Source organism: Haliotis rubra, unplaced genomic scaffold (genome assembly GCF_003918875.1).
Source record: "Haliotis rubra isolate DU_JTF1 unplaced genomic scaffold, ASM391887v1 Scf199, whole genome shotgun sequence".
NCBI lineage: Eukaryota > Metazoa > Mollusca > Gastropoda > Lepetellida > Haliotidae > Haliotis > Haliotis rubra.
Window position 1 is genome coordinate 194,750 of NW_025765991.1, and position 20,063 is coordinate 214,812.

General features: G+C 41.1%; 1 protein-coding gene across 1 annotated transcript in view; it reads left to right on the forward strand.

The window, feature by feature from the left end:
- The window catches only part of LOC124275137 (SH2 domain-containing protein 3C-like), a 52,254-nt gene that overhangs the window by 18,935 nt on the left and 13,256 nt on the right, over positions 1 to 20,063 (forward strand). The window contains 1 exon segment of the mRNA XM_046710627.1: positions 11,254 to 11,317. Within this exon segment, the coding sequence (XP_046566583.1) occupies positions 11,254 to 11,317 (64 nt within the window).

A 20,063-nucleotide genomic window follows, 5' to 3' on the forward strand; every position in this document is an offset into this window, starting at 1 on the left:
TTGTCTTGACATACTGGAGAAATAAGTGGGCACATTGTAGGGCAGCCATGATTCATGTAAAGACTTTGTATTTGGGGGTTAATTGAGTTACAAATTGAAAAAACAACCACCAAAGTGTCTGAAGACGACATATTTTTTTATTCAAGAGTAATGAACAGAAGGTTTTTTGCTCTCAAGCCAATCAAATTGCTGGAAATTATGTAGCACTTGAAAATGCTGCTTTCCTCGTTGCTCCTTGACTGCAAGCAGCTGTGAAGTGCTTTGTATGCATCAGTTCAAACAGCAGGGAATAAACCGTTTGATCCCACAAGACGCTGGCTGTCGTGGGAGCAGGGGACTCCCTTGACATAGTCTCATGTGATCCACCAGAACATCATATGACCCACTTTACTGTCATGTGACCTACCACACTGTCATGTCACTCATCATACTGTCATGTGACCTACCACACTGTCATGTGACTCACCATACTGTCATGTGACCCACCACACTGTCATGTGACCCACCATACTGTCATGTGACCTACCACACTGTCATGTGACTCACCATACTGTCAAGTGAACCACCACACTGTCATGTGACCTACCATACTGTGACCTACCACACTGTCATGTGACCCACCATACTGTCATGTGACCTACCACACTATCATGTGACCCACCATACTGTCATGTGACCCACTATGCTGGCATTGGACCTGATATATTGTCTTGTGACCCACTCTACCATATTTCCCATTCATGTGCAACTTCAGCAATTTCTTCAGCATGTGACCCGACATGAAATATTACTTGTACCTTCACCAAGGTCTGAAATTCAGCGACCATGAACTCACATTCAAACTCATATATTCCACACGAACATACACCACTTCACCTAGTCTGATTGATTCCTATTACAAAGAAGGAGAAGCCCAATACTGTAGCTGATATGGGATATGAGAACACACTCCATCTTGAAGAGTCTGCGATCACCCAACATACCTGAAGGTTTAACGTAACACGTTCTCTTAATGCTTATACAAACATATCACATGCACTCTCCACCCCAGGCCCTGGAGACCGAGCCACTGGGATTTATTATAATACACTAACGATGGCCTCTGATGTATGACTAAGCCCAGCTGGAGTCTATTATTCAGTTCAGGAGAACATTCTTTCATCATGGAGGTAACACAACCACAAAACATCTGGAGAGGAATGTGAACTCAACACATCTCATATCCAGTTTTCATCTTCATTGATGAGGCTGAAGAAAACGAACAAATTTTTGATTATTATTTTTTCTCATCAGTTAATGGTGAAATCATGTTGAAGATTCTGTTTTTTGCTTTTGGAACAGGAAGCTGCACATCTGTCAAAATATGGAAGCTAGGTTTTCTTAAACTGACACAGAGTTACTGTCGCAAAAAGTGAACTCACTGATCTTGTCTGACCGTAGATCGTCAACTGGAAAGAACTTGTGCCTTAAATATTGATTGAATGATTTAACATATTTTGATAACATTCTATGTGAACGAGTAAAAATATTATGATGATCTGGAAAAATGTTTACATCAACACTGAGCAGACGCTAGATTGTGGCAGCTGTCATTATAGATGTGGAAAAGTCATCCATGGCATTGAATCTTTGACTGCATTGAAATCAAAATATAGTCATATGTTCAAATTGCATTTAGATCAACTCTGATGATGGCAACTGTCTTTATAACACTGGAATGTCATGCATTGAATCATTGACTTGACTTAAAACAATGCGTAGTAACAAGAAATAGTCGAGAATAGTTAGCTACAGTTGAACTAGGCATGAGTGGGTATCAATGTATGTACAGTTGAACTGCAGGCTGATACTAGCCCAGACTGACAGTTGGTTTTGCAGGCTGATGGGTGATAAATGTATATACAGTTGAACTGCAGGCTGATGGGTGATAAATGTATGTACAGTTGAACTGCAGGCTGATGAGTGATAAATGTATATACAGTTGAACTGCAGGCTGATGGGTGATAAATATATGTACAGTTGAACTGCAGGCTGATGGGTGATAAATGTATGTACAGTTGAACTGCAGGCTGATGGGTGAAAAATGTATATACAGTTGAACTGCAGGCTGATGGGTGATAAATGTATGTACAGTTGAACTGCAGGCTGATGGGTGATAAATGTATGTACAGTTGAACTGCAGGCTGATGGGTGATAAATGTATATACAGTTGAACTGCAGGCTGATGGGTGATAAATGTATGTACAGTTGAACTGCAGGCTGATGGGTGATAAATGTGGTTGAATTGGAAATGAAGATCAATTTGAGGTATGAGTATGTTTATACTAAATATCATCTCATTCAAGTTGCAATTGTGAAAACCATGAAAGCACCCCAGCAACATTATTGCAACCAATTTTTTATTAACTATCATATTAGGACAGTAATTAAATAATTACAACAGTAATAATAATTAAATCATTATAAATAATTAAAAACAACTTTGCGTTTGTGTGAATGGTGAGCGAATGGTTTGTCTTGTTTCGGTAAAATTTACACCTGTATCCATGAGATTTCTGCATATATTCTGTCTGAGCAGTTCCTGGTTGGGTAGTCTTTACTGTAACAGGGATTCAGAAATAAAATTTAAATTACAAAAAAAACTTATCATATTAGGCAGAAGCTTGTTGCACAACAAGGAAGGGAGAACCGAGGGGTTGGTATAGAATATGTCTGCAAATATGTCAGTGGGCCTTAGCTCTGGGAGTGAGTGAGTTTAGTTTTACGCTGCACTGATCAATATTCCAGCTATATGGCGGTGGTTTGTAAATAATTGAGTCTGGACTAGACAATCCAGTGATCAACAGCATGAGCATCGATCTGCGCAATTGGGAACCAGTGACATGTGTCAACCAAGTCAGCGAGCCTGACCACCCGACCCCGTTAGTCGCCTCTTACGACAAGCATGGGTTACTGAAGGCTCATTCTAACCCGGACCTTCACGGGTTCTAACCCGGACCTTCACGGGTGCACAACAAGGAAGGAAGAACTAAGAGGTGGTGTAGAATATGTCTGTAAAACTGTCAGTGGGCCTTAGTACTGGGAACACATTCACTTTCACATTGAAAACAAATTTGAATCACACCATGATGCAGTCCCTTTGCTTAAATTATTGGTTGAATCCAACTTTGACTTGACTTTGCCTTATACTCCTGACATAGACTGACTGACTGAGTTTGGTTTTACGCCGCTTTTAGCAATATTCCAGCAACATCACAGCGGGGGACACCAGAAATGGGCTTCACACATTGTGCCCATGTGGGGATTCGAACCCGGGTCTTCGGCGTGACGAGCCAACGCTTTAACCACTAGGCTACCCCACCGCCCCTCCTGACATAGACCATTTCTGGTGTCCCCCGCCGTGATGTTGCTGGAATATTGCGGCTTAAAACCAAAACTCAGTCAGTCAGTCCTGACATAGAACTCAAGGGTAGAGGATACACTGAACTGTTCAAGTTGTTGTTAACTTTTGTGCATCCTATCATCCTCATTATCTTAGTGGCCGCCTCCCTGGTGTAGTGGTTAAAGTGGCCGCCTGGAGTGCGGAAGGTTGCGGGTTCGATCCCCAACCGCGTCATACCAAAAGACGTTAAAATATGGTACTTGTTGGTCCCTGCCTGGCGCTCGGCATTAATGGGTACAACAAGGACTGGTCGGCTTGGAGTCAGTATAATGTGTCTGAGTGGTGTATTCATGCTTCACTGCGGCATGGTATCTCAGTGGTCTAGCACTATAAAACCAGCTTCAGTCTGGGCTAGTACAAGCAGCCGCACATACACATACATACGCATGCACGTCGTCATATGAGCGAAATATTCTCAAGCACGACGTTAAACCCAATTTCACCTCACCTCACCTTTATCTTAGTGCCATTCTGGTATAAAAGTACCCTCAGTCATTCTCTACCTTAGCTTTGTTGTCCAGTTTCACAATGCAATGCTGATACTGTCCAATCAAATTACCCCGGTTGTGCAAGAGGTATTTTGTGGGAAGTTGCTGATAGAAGTGATGAGGATCGTGACCTCTCAGTGAAGCTGTTGCAGGAAGTACTGGTATGTTTAGGTATTCAAATGCTGTCAATCACCTGATTGTGTGATCCAGCATCCTTCCAGCATTAAACAACTAACTGAAAAAAACACAGACATGCTTAGAAACAAACAAAGTTCAAATCTTGCCAAATGTAAGTTCGCAATTGCCACTTTGATTTTGCACCAGACACAGTCAGGGTCACAAAGGTCAAGGTCACGTCCCCAGGGATTGCATATGCTTGTTACAAGCTGCTAGACCTTTTCCCAGAGCTAAGCACCAGCCTACTGCTGCTGACCTCCACATTACCTGGTGCCATGGTCTCCTTCAATGTGTATTGTACTGGACAGCATGTCAGCTAATTGCAACATTGAAACAAAATTGTTCAATGAATCGTAATTCCCCAAGACAAGCACAGAGCTTAGCACATGTTCAATTTGGAAGGGAGCTACAAACTTGCTGCATTAGCATCAATACATGACACAAATTAGTTCCTGATTTTGTTCTTCAAGATTGGACATTTTAACTGTAGCAGGTTTCTAGAGCGTAGGGGGTAGTTCCTGTCAGCTGAAGGCAGGCCTGCTCACATATGCTGGAAGACATGTATGTGAACAGCTCTGTTTTAAGCATTCCAGGTGAAAAGTCAGTGTGGGCGTAAGGCTATCAGCTGAGCTTGTCATGTTGCACAATAGCACGCATACTTCACTGTGGTAGCACCTGGTCTTCCAACACATCTGGCGGCCTTCTACCTCACCGCAGAGGTTCCTGGTGTTAAACCTCACCGCAGAGGTTCCTGGTGTTAAACCTCACCGCAGAGGTTCCTGGTGTTAAACCTCACCGTAGAGGTTCCTGGTGTTAAACCTCACCGCAGAGGTTCCTGGTGTTAAACCTCACCGTAGAGGTTCCTGGTGTTAAACCTCACCGTAGAGGTTCCTGGTGTTAAACCTCACCGTTAAACCTCAGAGAGGTTCCTGGTGTTAAACCCATTGGAGCACCTGGTGTTAAACCTCAGGTTCCTGGTGTTAAACTTCACCTCCCGCAGAGGTTCCTGGTGTTAAACCTCACCGTCACCAGAGGTTCCTGGTGTTAAACCTCACCATAGAGGTTCCTGGTGTTAAACCTCACCGTAGAGGTTCCTGGTGTTAAACCTCACCATAGAGGTTCTTGGTGTTAAACCTCACCGTAGAGGTTCCTGGTGTTAAACCTCACCGTAGAGGTTCCTGGTGTTAAACCTCACCGTAGAGGTTCCTGGTGTTAAACCTCACCATAGAGGTTCCTGGTGTTAAACTCACCATTGACCACGTGATTGTTAAACCTCAGAGGTTCCTGGTGTTAAACCTCACCGTAGAGGTTCCTGGTGTTAAACCTCACCAGAGTGTAAACCTCACCGTGAGAGGTTCCTGGTTAAACCCTTAAAAAACCTCACCATTGAGGTTCCTGGTGTTAAACCTCACCATTGTAGAGGTTCCTGGTGTTAAGTTCCTGGTGTTAAACTCACCATTGAGCACCTGGGTTAAACCTCACCATTGTAGCACCTTCCTGGTGTTAAACTTCACCATTGGAGCACCTGGGTGTGGTGTTAAACCTCACCCACCTGGTGCAGCAGTGTTAAACTTCACCAAGCACCTGGTGTTAAACCTTCACCATTGGAGCACCTGGTGTTAAAACTTCACCTCACCATTGGAGCACCCTGGTGTTAAACCCTTCACCACCATTGAGTTGTTAAACTTCACCATTGGAGCACCTGGTGTTAACCTCACCATTGAGCACCTGGTGCACCTGGTGTTAAACTTCACCATTGGAGCACCTGGTGTTAAACTTCACCATTGGAGCACCTGGTGTTAAACTTCACCATTGGAGCACCTGGTGTTAAACTTCACCATTGGAGCACCTGGTGTTAAACTTCACCATTGGAGCACCTGGTGTTAAACTTCACCATTGGAGCACCTGGTGTTAAACTTCACCATTGGAGCACCTCACCATTAAACGGTGTTCTTCACCATTGTAGCGCATGGAGACGGGTTATAAACCTCACTATTCCAGCACCAGGTGATCTATCTTCTCTGCAGCAGCACCTGGTGGTGTGCCCTGCCAAGAACCTGGCACCATGTGGTCTACCTCTTGTGAAACCTAACACTAGGTGTTCCTTCTTGTTGTGAAAACCAACACCGAATGGTCTACGTAGACATGAAACCCAGCACCAGGTAGTCTCCCGAGTTGTAAAACTCACCACCAGGTGGTCTCTCCACTTGTGAAAACCAGCTCCAGGTTGTCTCCCCACTTGTGAAACCCAGCTCCAGGTGGTCTGCCCACTTGTGAAACCCAACACCAGGTTGTCTCCCCACTTGTGAAACTCAGCTCCAGGTGGTCTGCCCACTTGGAAAACCCAACACCAGGTGGTCTGCCCACTTGGAAAACCTGACACCAGGTGGTCTCCCACTTGTAAAACCCAACACCAGGTGCTCTACCAAGCTGTATAACACAGCACCAGTTGGCCGTCCTACTCTTGCACCCAACCATCCTGGAACACACGATCCACACCCATCCAATTATGGCACAAGAAATTAAAAATGTTATTTCTCACCAATCCACCAGCCAAAAATTTTTAAAAACAGTCACAAGTAATTAGTGGTCTTTTTGTCTGGGTTTTTAATTAGCTCTTTAATGTAAATATTTTAATGAAAGATGTAATAAAAATCACCCAAATCAACTGACTTGCCAGACACATGCAATGAATCAGCATCTGCCAGAGGTACACCATGTGTAAGTTTTCAAGAACACGTTGAAGCACGCCAGCTCTTTATCTCTACATGTTTACAGTATTTCATCAGCAAGATACAGAGCCTTCCCCCACACACAGAGGACAGGGGAGGAGCCTGATACCTGATAACTTTTTCTACCAGCCTGACCTTTTTGTCTAATTTACTTTATAAACACAAAATGGAGAGAAACTGTGCTAGCAGTGGTAGTGCTGCATCCAGGGAATTACTGATTATAACAGACAATCTTGCAGTATAAGCTATCGCTACTGCCAGACTTCCGCTGGCCTCACTTCTATTCTAATTACATATACCTGGTCTAGCACTGGAACCCTCCATACTGACGGTCTCAGCCTGTAGATATCTACAACCACAGAAACAGGTGATGTGTACGTGGTTAAAGGTGCCCAGGCTGGAGTAAATTCTCAGTAGTCTTTGCAGGAGATACTGAGTACTTAGTGCGTGTGCCACATCGGGATTCACGGTCAGAGAAGATCCTCAGTACCTAGTATGTGTCCCACATCGGGATTCACTGTCAGAGAAGATCCTCAGTACCCAGTGTGTCCCACATCGGGATTCATGGTCAGAGAAGATCCTCATTACCTAGTGTGTGTCCCACATCGGGATTCACGGTCAGAGAAGATCCTCAGTACCTAGTGTGTGTCTCACATCGGGATTCACGGTCAGAGAAGATCCTCAGTACCCAGTGTGTCCCACATCGGGATTCACGGTCAGAGAAGATCCTCATTACCTAGTGTGTGTCCCACATCGGGATTCACGGTCAGAGAAGATCCTAGTACCTAATGTGTGTGTTCCACATCGATTCATGTGTGTACATCGGGATTCACGGTCAGAGAAGTGTGTGTCCCACATCGGGATTCACGGTCAGAGAAGATCAGTACCTAATGTGTGTCCCACATCGGGATTCACGGTCAGAGAAGATCCTCAGTACCTGTGTGTCCCACATCGGGATTCACGGTCAGAGAAGATCCTCAGTACCTAGTGTGTGTCTCACATCGGGATTCACGGTCAGAGAAGATCCTCAGTACCTAATGTGTGTCTCACATCGGGATTCACGGTCAGAGAAGGTCAGTGTGTGAAGATCCTCAGAGAAGTACCTAGTGTGTGTCACATCGGGATTCACGGTCAGAGAAGATCCTCATTCACATCGGGATTCACGGTCAGAGAAGATCCTCAGTACCTAGTGTGTGTCCCACATCGGGATTCACGGTCAGAGAAGATCCTCATTACCTAGTGTGTGTCCCACATCGGGATTCACGGTCAGAGAAGATCCTCAGTACCTAGTGTGTGTCTCACATCGGGATTCACGGTCAGAGAAGATCCTCATTACCTAGTGTGTGTCCCACATCGGGATTCATGGTCAGAGAAGATCCTTAGTACCTAATGTGTGTCTCACATCGGGATTCACGGTCAGAGAAGATCTTCAGTACCCAGTGTGTCCCACATCAGGATTCACGGTCAGAGAAGATCCTCATTACCTAGTGTGTGTCCCACATCGGGATTCACGGTCAGAGAAGATCCTCAGTACCTAATGTGTGTCTCACATCGGGATTCACGGTCAGAGAAGATCCTCTTACATCGGGATTCACGGTCAGAGAAGATCCTTAGTACCTAATGTGTGTCTCACATCAGGGATTCACGGTCAGAGAAGATCCTCAGTACCTAATGTGTGTCCATCGGGATTCATGGTCAGGAAGATCTCAGTACCTAGTGTGTGTCATCGGTCATGGTCAGAGAAGATCCTTCAGTACCTAGTGTGTGTCCCACATCGGGATTCACGGTCAGAGAAGATCCTTAGTACCTAATGTGTGTCTCACATCGATTCATGGTCAGAGAAGATCCTCAGTTAGTGTGTGTGTCCCCTCGGGATTCACGGTCAGAGAAGTACCTAAGTGTGTCTACATCGGGATTCATGGTCAGAGAAGATCCTCATTACCTAGTGTGTGTCCCACATCGGGATTCACGGTCAGAGAAGATCCTCAGTACCTAGTGTGTGTCCCACATCGGGATTCACGGTCAGAGAAGATCCTCAGTACCTACATCGGGAGTGTGTCCCACATCGGGATTCACGGTCAGAGAAGATCCTCAGTACCTAGTGTGTGTCCCACATCGGGATTCACGGTCAGAGAAGATCCTCAGTACCTAGTGTGTGTCCCACATCGGGATTCACGGTCAGAGAAGATCCTCAGTACCTAGTGTGTGTCCCACATCGGGATTCACGGTCAGAGAAGATCTTCAGTACCTAGTGTGTCCCACATCGGGATTGACGTTTGGAAGTATGCATATGCCTTTTGTACACATACTGTAATTACCAAATGGACAGGATGTCCTCTCAAAGGTTTGGAGCAGAATACCACCCACTCCAACATGCAGGCTCATACCCTGCAGAACAACAGTATGGTGGTACATTGGATGTAGAACAGAAACTCCTCAATATTTTTTCACATCGTTAGAACAGGGTGCTGTTGTACAAAGCGATCTTAACACTAAGGTGACCGTAACTCCTATACTTGAACATCGACTTAAGGTAGTCTTAGCACTAAGGTGACCGTAACTCCCATATTTTAACATCGACTTAAGGTAGTCTTAGCACTAAGGTGACCGTAACTCCCATACTTTAACATAGACTTAAGGTAGTCTTAGCACTAAGGTGACCGTAACTCCCATACTTTAACATACTTAAGGTAGTCTTAACAGGTGACCGACTTTAACAGGTAAGTCTTAGCACTAAGGTGACCGTGAACTCCCATACTTTAACATTTGACTTAAGGTAGTCTTAGCACTAAGGTGACCGTAACTCCCATACTTTAACATAGACTTAAGGTAGTCTTAGCACTAAGGTGACCGTAACTCCCATACTTTTAACAGGTAGACTTAAGGTAGTCTTAGCACTAAGGTGACCGTAACTCCCATACTTTAACATCGACTTAAGGTAGTCTTAGCACTAAGGTGACCGTAACTCCCATACTTTAACATAGACTTAAGGTAGTCTTAGCACTAAGGTGACCGTAACTCCCATACTTTAACATAGACTTAAGGTAGTCTTAGCACTAAGGTGACCGTAACTCCCATACTTTAACATAGACTTAAGGTAGTCCTTAGCGCTAAGATTGTTTTGTGCAACGCACCCTGGTCTCCAAATCCTCCAACATAATTGTTGACTTGAGGGTAGAATAGGTCTCCTGAATGTCCTCAGTATGTGTGGGTTCAGGGTAGAACCAGTTTCTGGGGAACATGCAGACCCAGACATGCCAGAATCCCACCTGTTAGTTGATTCAGAGTAGAACATCCATTAGACAACGATACACTCTTGAGCTGAACTTTAATCTGTTGGTTTGCTTGTATATCCTGGCTTTCTTTAACAACAAACATGTCAGTGTGACAGTAATCCAGGTTTACTCAGGTGTTTCATTAATTTGTAAATGTTAACCTGTCTAACACAGATGTATTTATTTCCCAACAATTCGCAGTAATCCTGTGTTTGCTGGTGACAAACACTTTGTGTTCTAGTATACAGGGACAGAGAGGGTATATAAGGTTGTACCACAGATGCTGTTTCCCTCAATACTGATTCTAGATACAACAGTGTCTATACTGTTCACCTCAGTACTGATCCTACATTCCTTAATTCTCAGAAATTACAAACTTCAGACATAATATTTTTTTCTGAAAAAAATGAAATTACATCCTATAGATTTAGATACACTAAAAAAAATATTGTTTTATTTTTAAAGTTTTAAATGCTTCTTTTGCCCTATGTACACTTTCCACTAAAATACTTTTCAAATCATAATTTCACTTTTTGTTCAAGTGGAGTTGTGTCTGTTTTTCTTATCCTACAGCAAATATTCCGGTACAGTTTCATAGTATAACATACAGTGATATATACATGCCAAGATACAGCCAAGTCAATTGGTACAATGTCCCTCTGATTCCACCAACCCTTGGGGCATACTTTCAATAACCCCTCTCAGTTCCCCTACTCAATTCACATATAAACCTATTGGCTTGATCTTGCCTTTGTACTATTCCCAGACACAAAGGCCACACCATACACATTGTGGCACTTTAATCAGACATTGTGGCAACTCCACAATAGGCTACTATGCTTTGATAATACGTGTTGCACTTAGCAAAACATTATTGTCTGTTAATAAATTTGCTTACCCTTTATGCATTTTCTAATAATAACATTGTTGGAGTGATCTAGAGAGCCTGGTCCACTCAGTTCCCTCCTGATAAGGCTAGGGTGTGTGTTGTGCCAGCGTTGTGCTGTTGTGCCCTAGCGTTGTAGTGGGGAATACTTCACAGTCTTCCCACTTGTAGGACATCTGTATCCTGTGCAAGTACTGGTCGGTTTCTCTAGCGCCTGGCATCGTAATCAACCTCTCTCCTTCTTTCATTCCAGGCAGGCTACACTGCAGTGTCAGTGGACGAACGTCTCCATCATCTGCGTTGCAACAGCATCTACAGTAAGTTGTTTACCTGCCCTTTAATGAAGTTATACTTTCGTTGGGTATATGATATACATGTCTCTCTTCACATACACAAAAAGTGGGAAATTTGTTACATATTTAGGTTTTTGGACGCATGCTTGAAATGTAGAGTGATGTTTCCAGGGGTTCTTTTATGTGATGATTTATGATGACGTGATGATGTATGTTGATGTTTTATTTGATGCGTTGATTTAAGCAGCAGTGGAATTTGTTTGATCAGAATTATCCCAAAATTGATACCTCGTGTACCAGAAAGTTTCTGACTAAAATTTTTCATTAATATGGAAAGGATTCATTTTATGCTATGGAATACTTTTTAAGATATTTATTTAAGAAATATTACTTAAATAGTTTTAGTTTTAAGTCTTTTTAATTGTACATGTACATCTAGTCTTGTTTTCTTTGGGATAAAGATTTGTTTTCCCTTTCTAACCTTTTTCAAAATTGGAAGTGTTACATTTTACAACTGTGCGGAGGTGTCACAGTTGACCCAGAACTTGCTATGCCTGTCAGGGAAGTTTGAAGAAACAAGGAAATATAGGAACGACAGTCACACTCCAGTGCTAGACTTGTGCGTACACGACAGTTTGTAGACAGTTTGTAAACATGCTCTCCTTGTGAGTAATAATAGTCCTCCCTGCTTCAAACACTTATTACAACTATACGCTCCTTTTTTATTGTTTTGTTCTATTTTTATTTATTTTTAAAAGGAAAGACTAACCTTGGAGGGGCGGTGGGGTAGCCTAGTGGTTAAGGCATTTGCTCGTCATGCCGAAGACTCGGGTTCGATTCCCCACATGCGCACAATGTGTGAAGCCTTTTTGGTGTCCCCTGCCGTGATATTGCTGAAATATAGCTAAAAGCGGCGCAAAACTAAACTCACTCACTCACTCACCTAGGCTTGACTTATCAAAATCAAAATATATTTTTTGGGGTCCATACGCTTTTCCCACATAGGTTGTGTGTCGATCAGTCAGTTTAATAGGAATAAATGATGAATAATAAATATGAAATCTATTGAAGGTACAGAATGAGTAATATTTCAGCAAGACTGACTGACTGAGTTTGGTTTTACGCCGCTTTTAGCAATATTCCAGCAACATCACGGCGGGGGACACTAGAAATGGGCTTCACACATTTTCAGCAAGACAATGTGGAAGTTGTCAGTTAGGACTTTTTCCTCGTTGTGAAGTGTTTAACACTAAATACAGTGCATTTCATCAATCATTATTCATGTCAACAGTTCATATTGCTTTATGATATATGTGTATAATTTTTATATTTTTAGTATCCATCCAAATAAGATAAAATTTGTGATATCCTTTGTTGAGCAAATATCTAAACAAACAAAAATATGTGAGGTGTGTCTCCTTATATGACAAGAAGAGACTGTGAGTGTATACACCCTGACTGCAGGGTAGGTGTTCATGATATCAATCACAGGATTGTCTTGTCCAGAAGAACATTCACTCTCGAGTGCCTGCCTGTCTGTCTGTGTAGTAAGGCGGAGACAGATTGGGTATATTTACCAAGACTTTATCACACCAGGTCTAAACATATCACAGCCATGCCGGAAGCTTCGTCAGGGTCAGGCAGGTCACCACAGAGTGTAATCAGTCCATTCTCAACTCTTAGTTTAAAAACAAAAAACATAACAGCATTTCTGATGTGGCTTAAAGGCTACGGCATTTATTCCATGTTATATACACATGATAATACATACACAAGCCTTGACCGTAATGACACACCAAGGTCTGGTCACTATTGACAGTGTCGGTGTTTACGTAATATATATCCTGTGTGAAACTGGCACATTGTCTGTGAGTAGTTAGGGCTATCGCTGACTGACAGACTGACATGCGTCACAACACTACAGTGAGAGAACTGTGTGATGCTAGTGCACTTTGACCTAGTGTCCTCTAGATGGGGCCAGTAGGATAGCCTATCAGTGCAAGTGTTAGCCTGCCACACTGAAGACCTGGGTTCAATTACCAACATGGCTACAATGTGTGAAGGCCATTTCTGTTGTTCCTCACAATTGGTGGAATATTGCTTAAAGAGACATAACATATAACCTGCCCCTACGCTCTCTGTCTTTGTAACCTGAGAAGATCCGGGTTCGTATTGGTCTTCAGTAACCCATGCTTGTCGTAAGAGACAACTAACAGGATCGGGTGGTCAGACTCGCTGACTTGGTTGACACATGTCATCGGTTCCCAATTGTGTGGATTGATGCTCATGCTGTTGATCACAGGATTATCTGGTCCAGACTCAACCATTTACAGACCGCCGCCATATAGCTGCAATATTGCTGAGTGTGGCGTTGAACAACAACCAACAACTATTAGGTGTAGTCTGAATGTAACCACTTTCCTATTGGCTAGTTGACTTAACAGGATCAACAGAAACAGGACCAGGATGTGGTTTGGCTTAACATGTGTAAACAGATGACAATATCACTGAGCAGACCAACAATGGGTCTCCTGTGTTTGACCAGTTTGGGAAATCAAACTCATGTCTTCGTAATGTCAGAAGTGTTATACTGCTAGGCTACCCTTAACTGTCTAACTGCCCTGAACAGGTCTATGATAGGTGTAACGTTGGATCACACTGCAGGTGCATTGCAGATATTAATAGTTAACATCAAGGCCATGCTTCACTATCAATAGTTAACATCAAGGCACATGCTTCACTATCAATAGTTAACATCAAGCACAGGCTTCACTATCAATAGTTAACATCAAGGACAGGCTTCACTATCAATAGTTAACATCAAGGACAGGCTTCACTATCAATAGTTAACATCAAGGACAGGCTTCACTATCAATAGTTAACATCAAGGACAGGCTTCACTATCAATAGTTAACATCAAGGACAGGCTTCACTATCAATAGTTAACATCAAGGACAGGCTTCACTATCAATAGTTTAACATCAAGTTAACATCCACAGGCTTCACTATCAATAGTTAACATCAAGGACAGGCTTCACTATCAATAGTTAACATCAAGGACAGGCTTCACTATCAATAGTTAACATCAAGGCCATGCTTCACTATCAATAGTTAACATCAAGGACAGGCTTCACTATCAATAGTTAACATCAAGGCCAGGCTTCACTATCTGTTAACATCAGGACAGGTTAACATCAATCAAGGACAGGCTTCACTATCAATAGTTAACATCAAGGACATCAAGGCTTTACTATCAATAGTTAACATCAAGGACAGGCTTCACTATCAATAGTTAACATCAAGGCCATACTTCACTATCAATATCAATAGTTAACATCAAGGACAGGCTTCACTATCAATAGTTAACATCAAGGACAGGCTTCTCTATCAATAGTTAACATCAAGGACAGGCTTCACTATCAATAGTTAACATCAAGGACAGGCTTCACTATCAATAGTTAACATCAAGGACAGGCTTCACTATCAATAGTTAACATCAAGGCCATGCTTCACTATCAATAGTTAACATCAAGGCCATGCTTCACTATCAATAGTTAACATCAAGGCCAGGCTTCACTATCAATAGTTAACATCAAGGACAGGCTTCACTATCAATAGTTAACATCAAGGCCATGCTTCACTATCAATAGTTAACATCAAGGCCATGCTTCACTATCAATAGTTAACATCAAGGACAGGCTTCACTATCAATAGTTAACATCAAGGACATGCTTCACTATCAATATAGTTAACATCAAGGCCATGCTTCACTATCATAGTTAACATCAAGGACAGGCTTCACTATCAATAGTTAACATCAAGGCCAGGCTTCACTATCAATAGTTAACATCAAGGACAGGCTTCACTATCAATAGTTAACATCAAGGACAGTCTTCACTATCAATAGTTAACATCAAGGACAGGCTTCACTATCAATAGTTAACATCAAGGACAGGCTTCACTATCAATAGTTAACATCAAAGTTAACATCAAGGACAGGCTTCACTATCAATAGTTAACATCAAGGACAGGCTTCACTATCAATAGTTAACATCAAGGACAGGCTTCACTATCAATAGTTAACATCAAGGCCAGGCTTCACTATCAATAGTTAACATCAAGGACAGGCTTCACTATCAATAGTTACATGCTTCATCAAGTTAACATCAGGCTTCACTATCAATAGTTAACATCAAGGACAGGCTTCACTATCAATAGTTAATCAATCAAGGACAGTCTTCACTATCAATAGTTAACATCAAGGACAGGCTTCACTATCAATAGTTAACATCAAGGCCAGGCTTCACTATCAATAGTTAACATCAAGGACAGGCTTCACTATCAATAGTTTACATCAAGGACAGGCTTCACTATCAATAGTTAACATCAAGGCCAGGCTTCACTATCAATAGTATGACATTTATACAAAACTGTTCAAGAACATATTTGATATGCAGAATAGCATTGCTAGAACAGACAAGTTGGGATCTGTTTTGAACATGTTAATGCAAACCATGCCTGTAGGCTGTTCGTGTGTAATAACTTTGGAATGTTTGCATTTGTGTAGTTTATGATTCTTACTACCACTGGTCACCATGCACCATTGTTGAGTTATTTGTACCGTATATTACCGTCTATAAGCCGAATTTTGAGGACAAAATATATATAATCAACACTAAGGTTATACGGACCCTCATGAACGTGGTAAGCAGAAGTTGTACGCACATGGAATGGGGTAAAATACGGAGCCATTTAAATTCACACATTTTTACCGATGTTACTGTAAACTAGCAGTCCATGGAAATGAGGCAGTAATCAGTTCGAGATTGTTGAATGGGGTAAAATAAGCAAGCCAGTTTGTTGTTACAATAAATATGATATTTAGAGAAACAAAATATATTATGCATTTTCTGTCAACTACACTTCGTTTCGATCCGTGAGTAGACGCAATATATATGATTGTGAATTCTTTGAATAATGTGGACCAAACTTATAATTATTGGTAACTGTCAGTTGTCTGTGTTTGCGGCAATTAGGACTCCATCGCGGGGGATCGACTTATGCATGAAACATACCATTTTGACACTGATTTTAAGGGTCAAGTTGGGGGTCGTCTTATCCATGGGGTCGTCTTATAGACGGTAATATACGGTAATAACATCATCATTGTTTGTGTCATCATAAATTGATCATCATCTCAACAGTAGGCTCCTTTAATGTAGCATCTCTCAGTTGTTGACGTTTTATGTAGTTTTTCTTTATTTTCCCTTTAAATGTCTATGAGCAATGTACAGAATAACCTACTGGCAACTCTGAATTACGGATAATCTGTTGATTGTGAATGAATGCAATAAGTCCCTCGCCTAAGGCTTGGCATTAATGCCATGGATTCAGTGAGCTCAGATTATCAGTAATTCCTTGTTGGTTATTCTCTGAATGTTCATATTACAAACGTAACATGCCCTTGTTAGTCGCCATTAGCCGAGATTTCTTCAACAGAACTGAATACTCCTTCCTGTATGCATAGAAGACATTCCACTCTTTAAACACAGCATATATTCATCAATAAACCGACCAGCTCAAAACTATCAAGTCAAATTAAATTTGAAAAATGTGCAAATAATATGATATATCTTGTTTTTATCCCCACAAGTTTATTTGTCCCTGGTTGAACACAAAGCTGAAGACAGCATAAATGTAGTCTCCATGTTGACTGAAATATCAGGGAAATCGCTCACTCTGTGATTTATTGCCGAGGAATGTCTGCATGTGTTGGGGCACATGTTCTAGTTCAGCTTTGAGTGTGGTTAGATGTGTCAGATACTTCTACAGTCAACACTCACAGTCAGCTCACAGTCAACTCAGGGGAAAATACCAAAACACTTTTCTTGAATTCCTGTTATCAGCTGATCCCAAACTGTTCTGTTCTGGTTTTCTTCTTCCCCTTCTTGACACTTTCCCCAAACCATATTGATTATGATGGCACACCACCATGAGCTGACGTATTGATTCATGATTAGTTAATAGTAACTAGTGAGTGAGTATTGGTTTTACTCCGCTTTTAGCCTTTCAGCAATATCATGGCGGCGGGGGACGCCAGAAATGGGCTTCACACATTGTACCCATGAGGGGAATCGAACCCAGGTCTTCGGTGTGATGAACCAACACTTTAACCACTAGACTATCCCACCACCCCTATTAATAACTAGTAACATTATCAATTATTAATAACTAATAATATTATCAATTATTTATTTATTTATCATTAAATATTAATAGCTGTGTTTGTTTCATGTCATAAATGTCGTATAGTGTTTGTGTTCACTATATATACTCATGGAAATCAAATAAGGGAACACATGAAAGTACAAGTGTTCCTTTATTCTTTTCCAAGTTTCTACACAAGGTATGTATTCCACTGTGGGTGAAATTCTGGAAATAGATAAAGGAACACTTGTACTTTCATGTGTTCACTTATTTGTTTCCATGAGTATATAATAATTATCATTTGAAAATACAAGAAATATTCTTTAGATATAATAATATCAGTTTAAAATATATAAGATAAGATAAGATAAGATATTTATTGCATAGCATTCCATGAAGAAACAGTGGCAATATTCTATAAGCTACAAATATTTACACCGTAGGTACAAGAAATATAGATACATTTCACACATAAATGATGTACATTATAACAATTTTTTAGAAATCATGTGGTATAATGACATGGAAATAATATATAAGGAGACTATGGTAAGATATAACATTCATTTAAAGTTGTAAAGATGGTGACATATTTTGGAAATTAATTCAGGACTTCTGTTCGTGAAAATTATTAAGAATTGTTCTTTTTTTGAGAGTGTAGTAAATATATAATCATCTATAATGTAATGTTTTAGATGTATTTTCATAACCTTAGAAACTGCATATAAATGTATATAGTAAAACGCCTCATTTGTCAAATAGTGCCATATGATTCCCAGCCATGTTTGTCTAACAACCCCCACACTGAGAGAAACCCCTACTAAAATGTAGGTCTACAGTTTATGGGACAAACATGTAGCGTAATCACAGTTCCTGGTAGGTGACCTAATTGTGCACGTTAACCAGATGATTATACCAACTGTATGAGATACTTCAGTATCACAATCCATCATGTGATAAATTGAAATAGATATCAGAGTGAGAGGGGAGGGGTGAAGAAGGGGGGAGGGGTGGATGTGAGTGTTGATCAGTGGATCTCCAACAGCCAGTTTGTGGCGGTCCATCACTGGATTGTTTACAGAACAATGCTCTTATCTTGTCTAGATAACAGATAACTAAATACTCAACTTTGGTGGGTGTTGATGGAGTCTTTCTTCATTTACCGTAATGTGATTCCTGATAACTAGAATCTTTCAAGTAGAATTTATCTGATACGTGAGTCACAGCCCTAGTTTGTGAGATTTGATTTCACTGCCAAATGATGTAGCTATCAGCAAAGTAGATGGATGCTCTACCAGAAAAACGTTCTGTATCACAAGAAATCTTTACTTAAATGCAGGGTCGGTTGTACGATTCCAATATACCACAAGCATGTGTTAATGAATTAGTTATCTAATAGCGATGACACCAGGTGTTCACAATAAGGTGTTATCCTGCGCAACTGGTGGCACCAGTCACAAACACTGACACTGGTGTTGTAGGTAGTGGTTAGTCTGTCTCACAGTCCCTGAACCATAGTTTTGTCCCTACACCCCAGCCCTCCCTGCTGATGCTAAAGCCCTAAATGAAGCAAGTCTAGATTTCCCCAGGTTCAGGGCATCACTTAGACTAATGCTTAGTCTCTGAATATATATAATTTTGATGGTAACAAACAAGCCCATTTAAATTGAAAAGGAGCCCCAGGGAGACCAGAGATTCAGAACCTGAGGAAATCTAGACTTGCTTTATTTAGGGCTTTAGCACTGCAGAGTGGGCTTGGCAGTAGGGAAAATAATGTGGTTCAGGGACTGTGAGACAGACTAGGAATCTCTGGTCTCCCTGTGGCTCCTTTTTAATTTACATGGGTTTACAGGGATCGAAATACCCCATATATTAGTGTGCCATGGCACGGTAAATACAGAAATGGCAAGACTAAAAAATGTTCTCAGTGCCCTTTAGACACGCCTAATTTTTTAAGAGACATAACTCACATTTAGTCATTTTATCCCCAAAACAATTATTTTTTTCCATATTGAATACTACCATAGATATCTGAACGCTCAAAAACCCATTTCTTTATTTAACAATAAATTTCAAATGATCATCATCATTGTCATTTATTCTAAAAACATGTGGGCATACTCAATTTCTGAAAGGCACACCTAAAATATTTGTCTGGTGCCCTAAGGCACACTTAGAAAAAGAAGTATTTCTATCCCTGGTTTATTTCTTACAATCAAAATTATATATATTCAGAGACTATGCATTAGTCTAAGTAGTGGTTTGGGTCTATATCCTTGCTGCGTTGATATAATAATGATGAAGACTGGAAATATAATATCAGACCATTATAAGCCAATTTCTGTTAATTAGATGTATTTGATGAAAATAAGACCATATTATATACAATTTTAGGTTTTCGTCTAGATATATCTAAAACAGTTGAAAAGATATTTCAAAGTAAAAGTGGTAAAGAAATTAAGCTGAATCATTTTAGATAAACTGAAATCTGATCCTTCATTTAGAGTGGGAGTCAAAGTTCACTCAGTACCATGCCTGATGCACCTGGGGGTGTCTTGATACA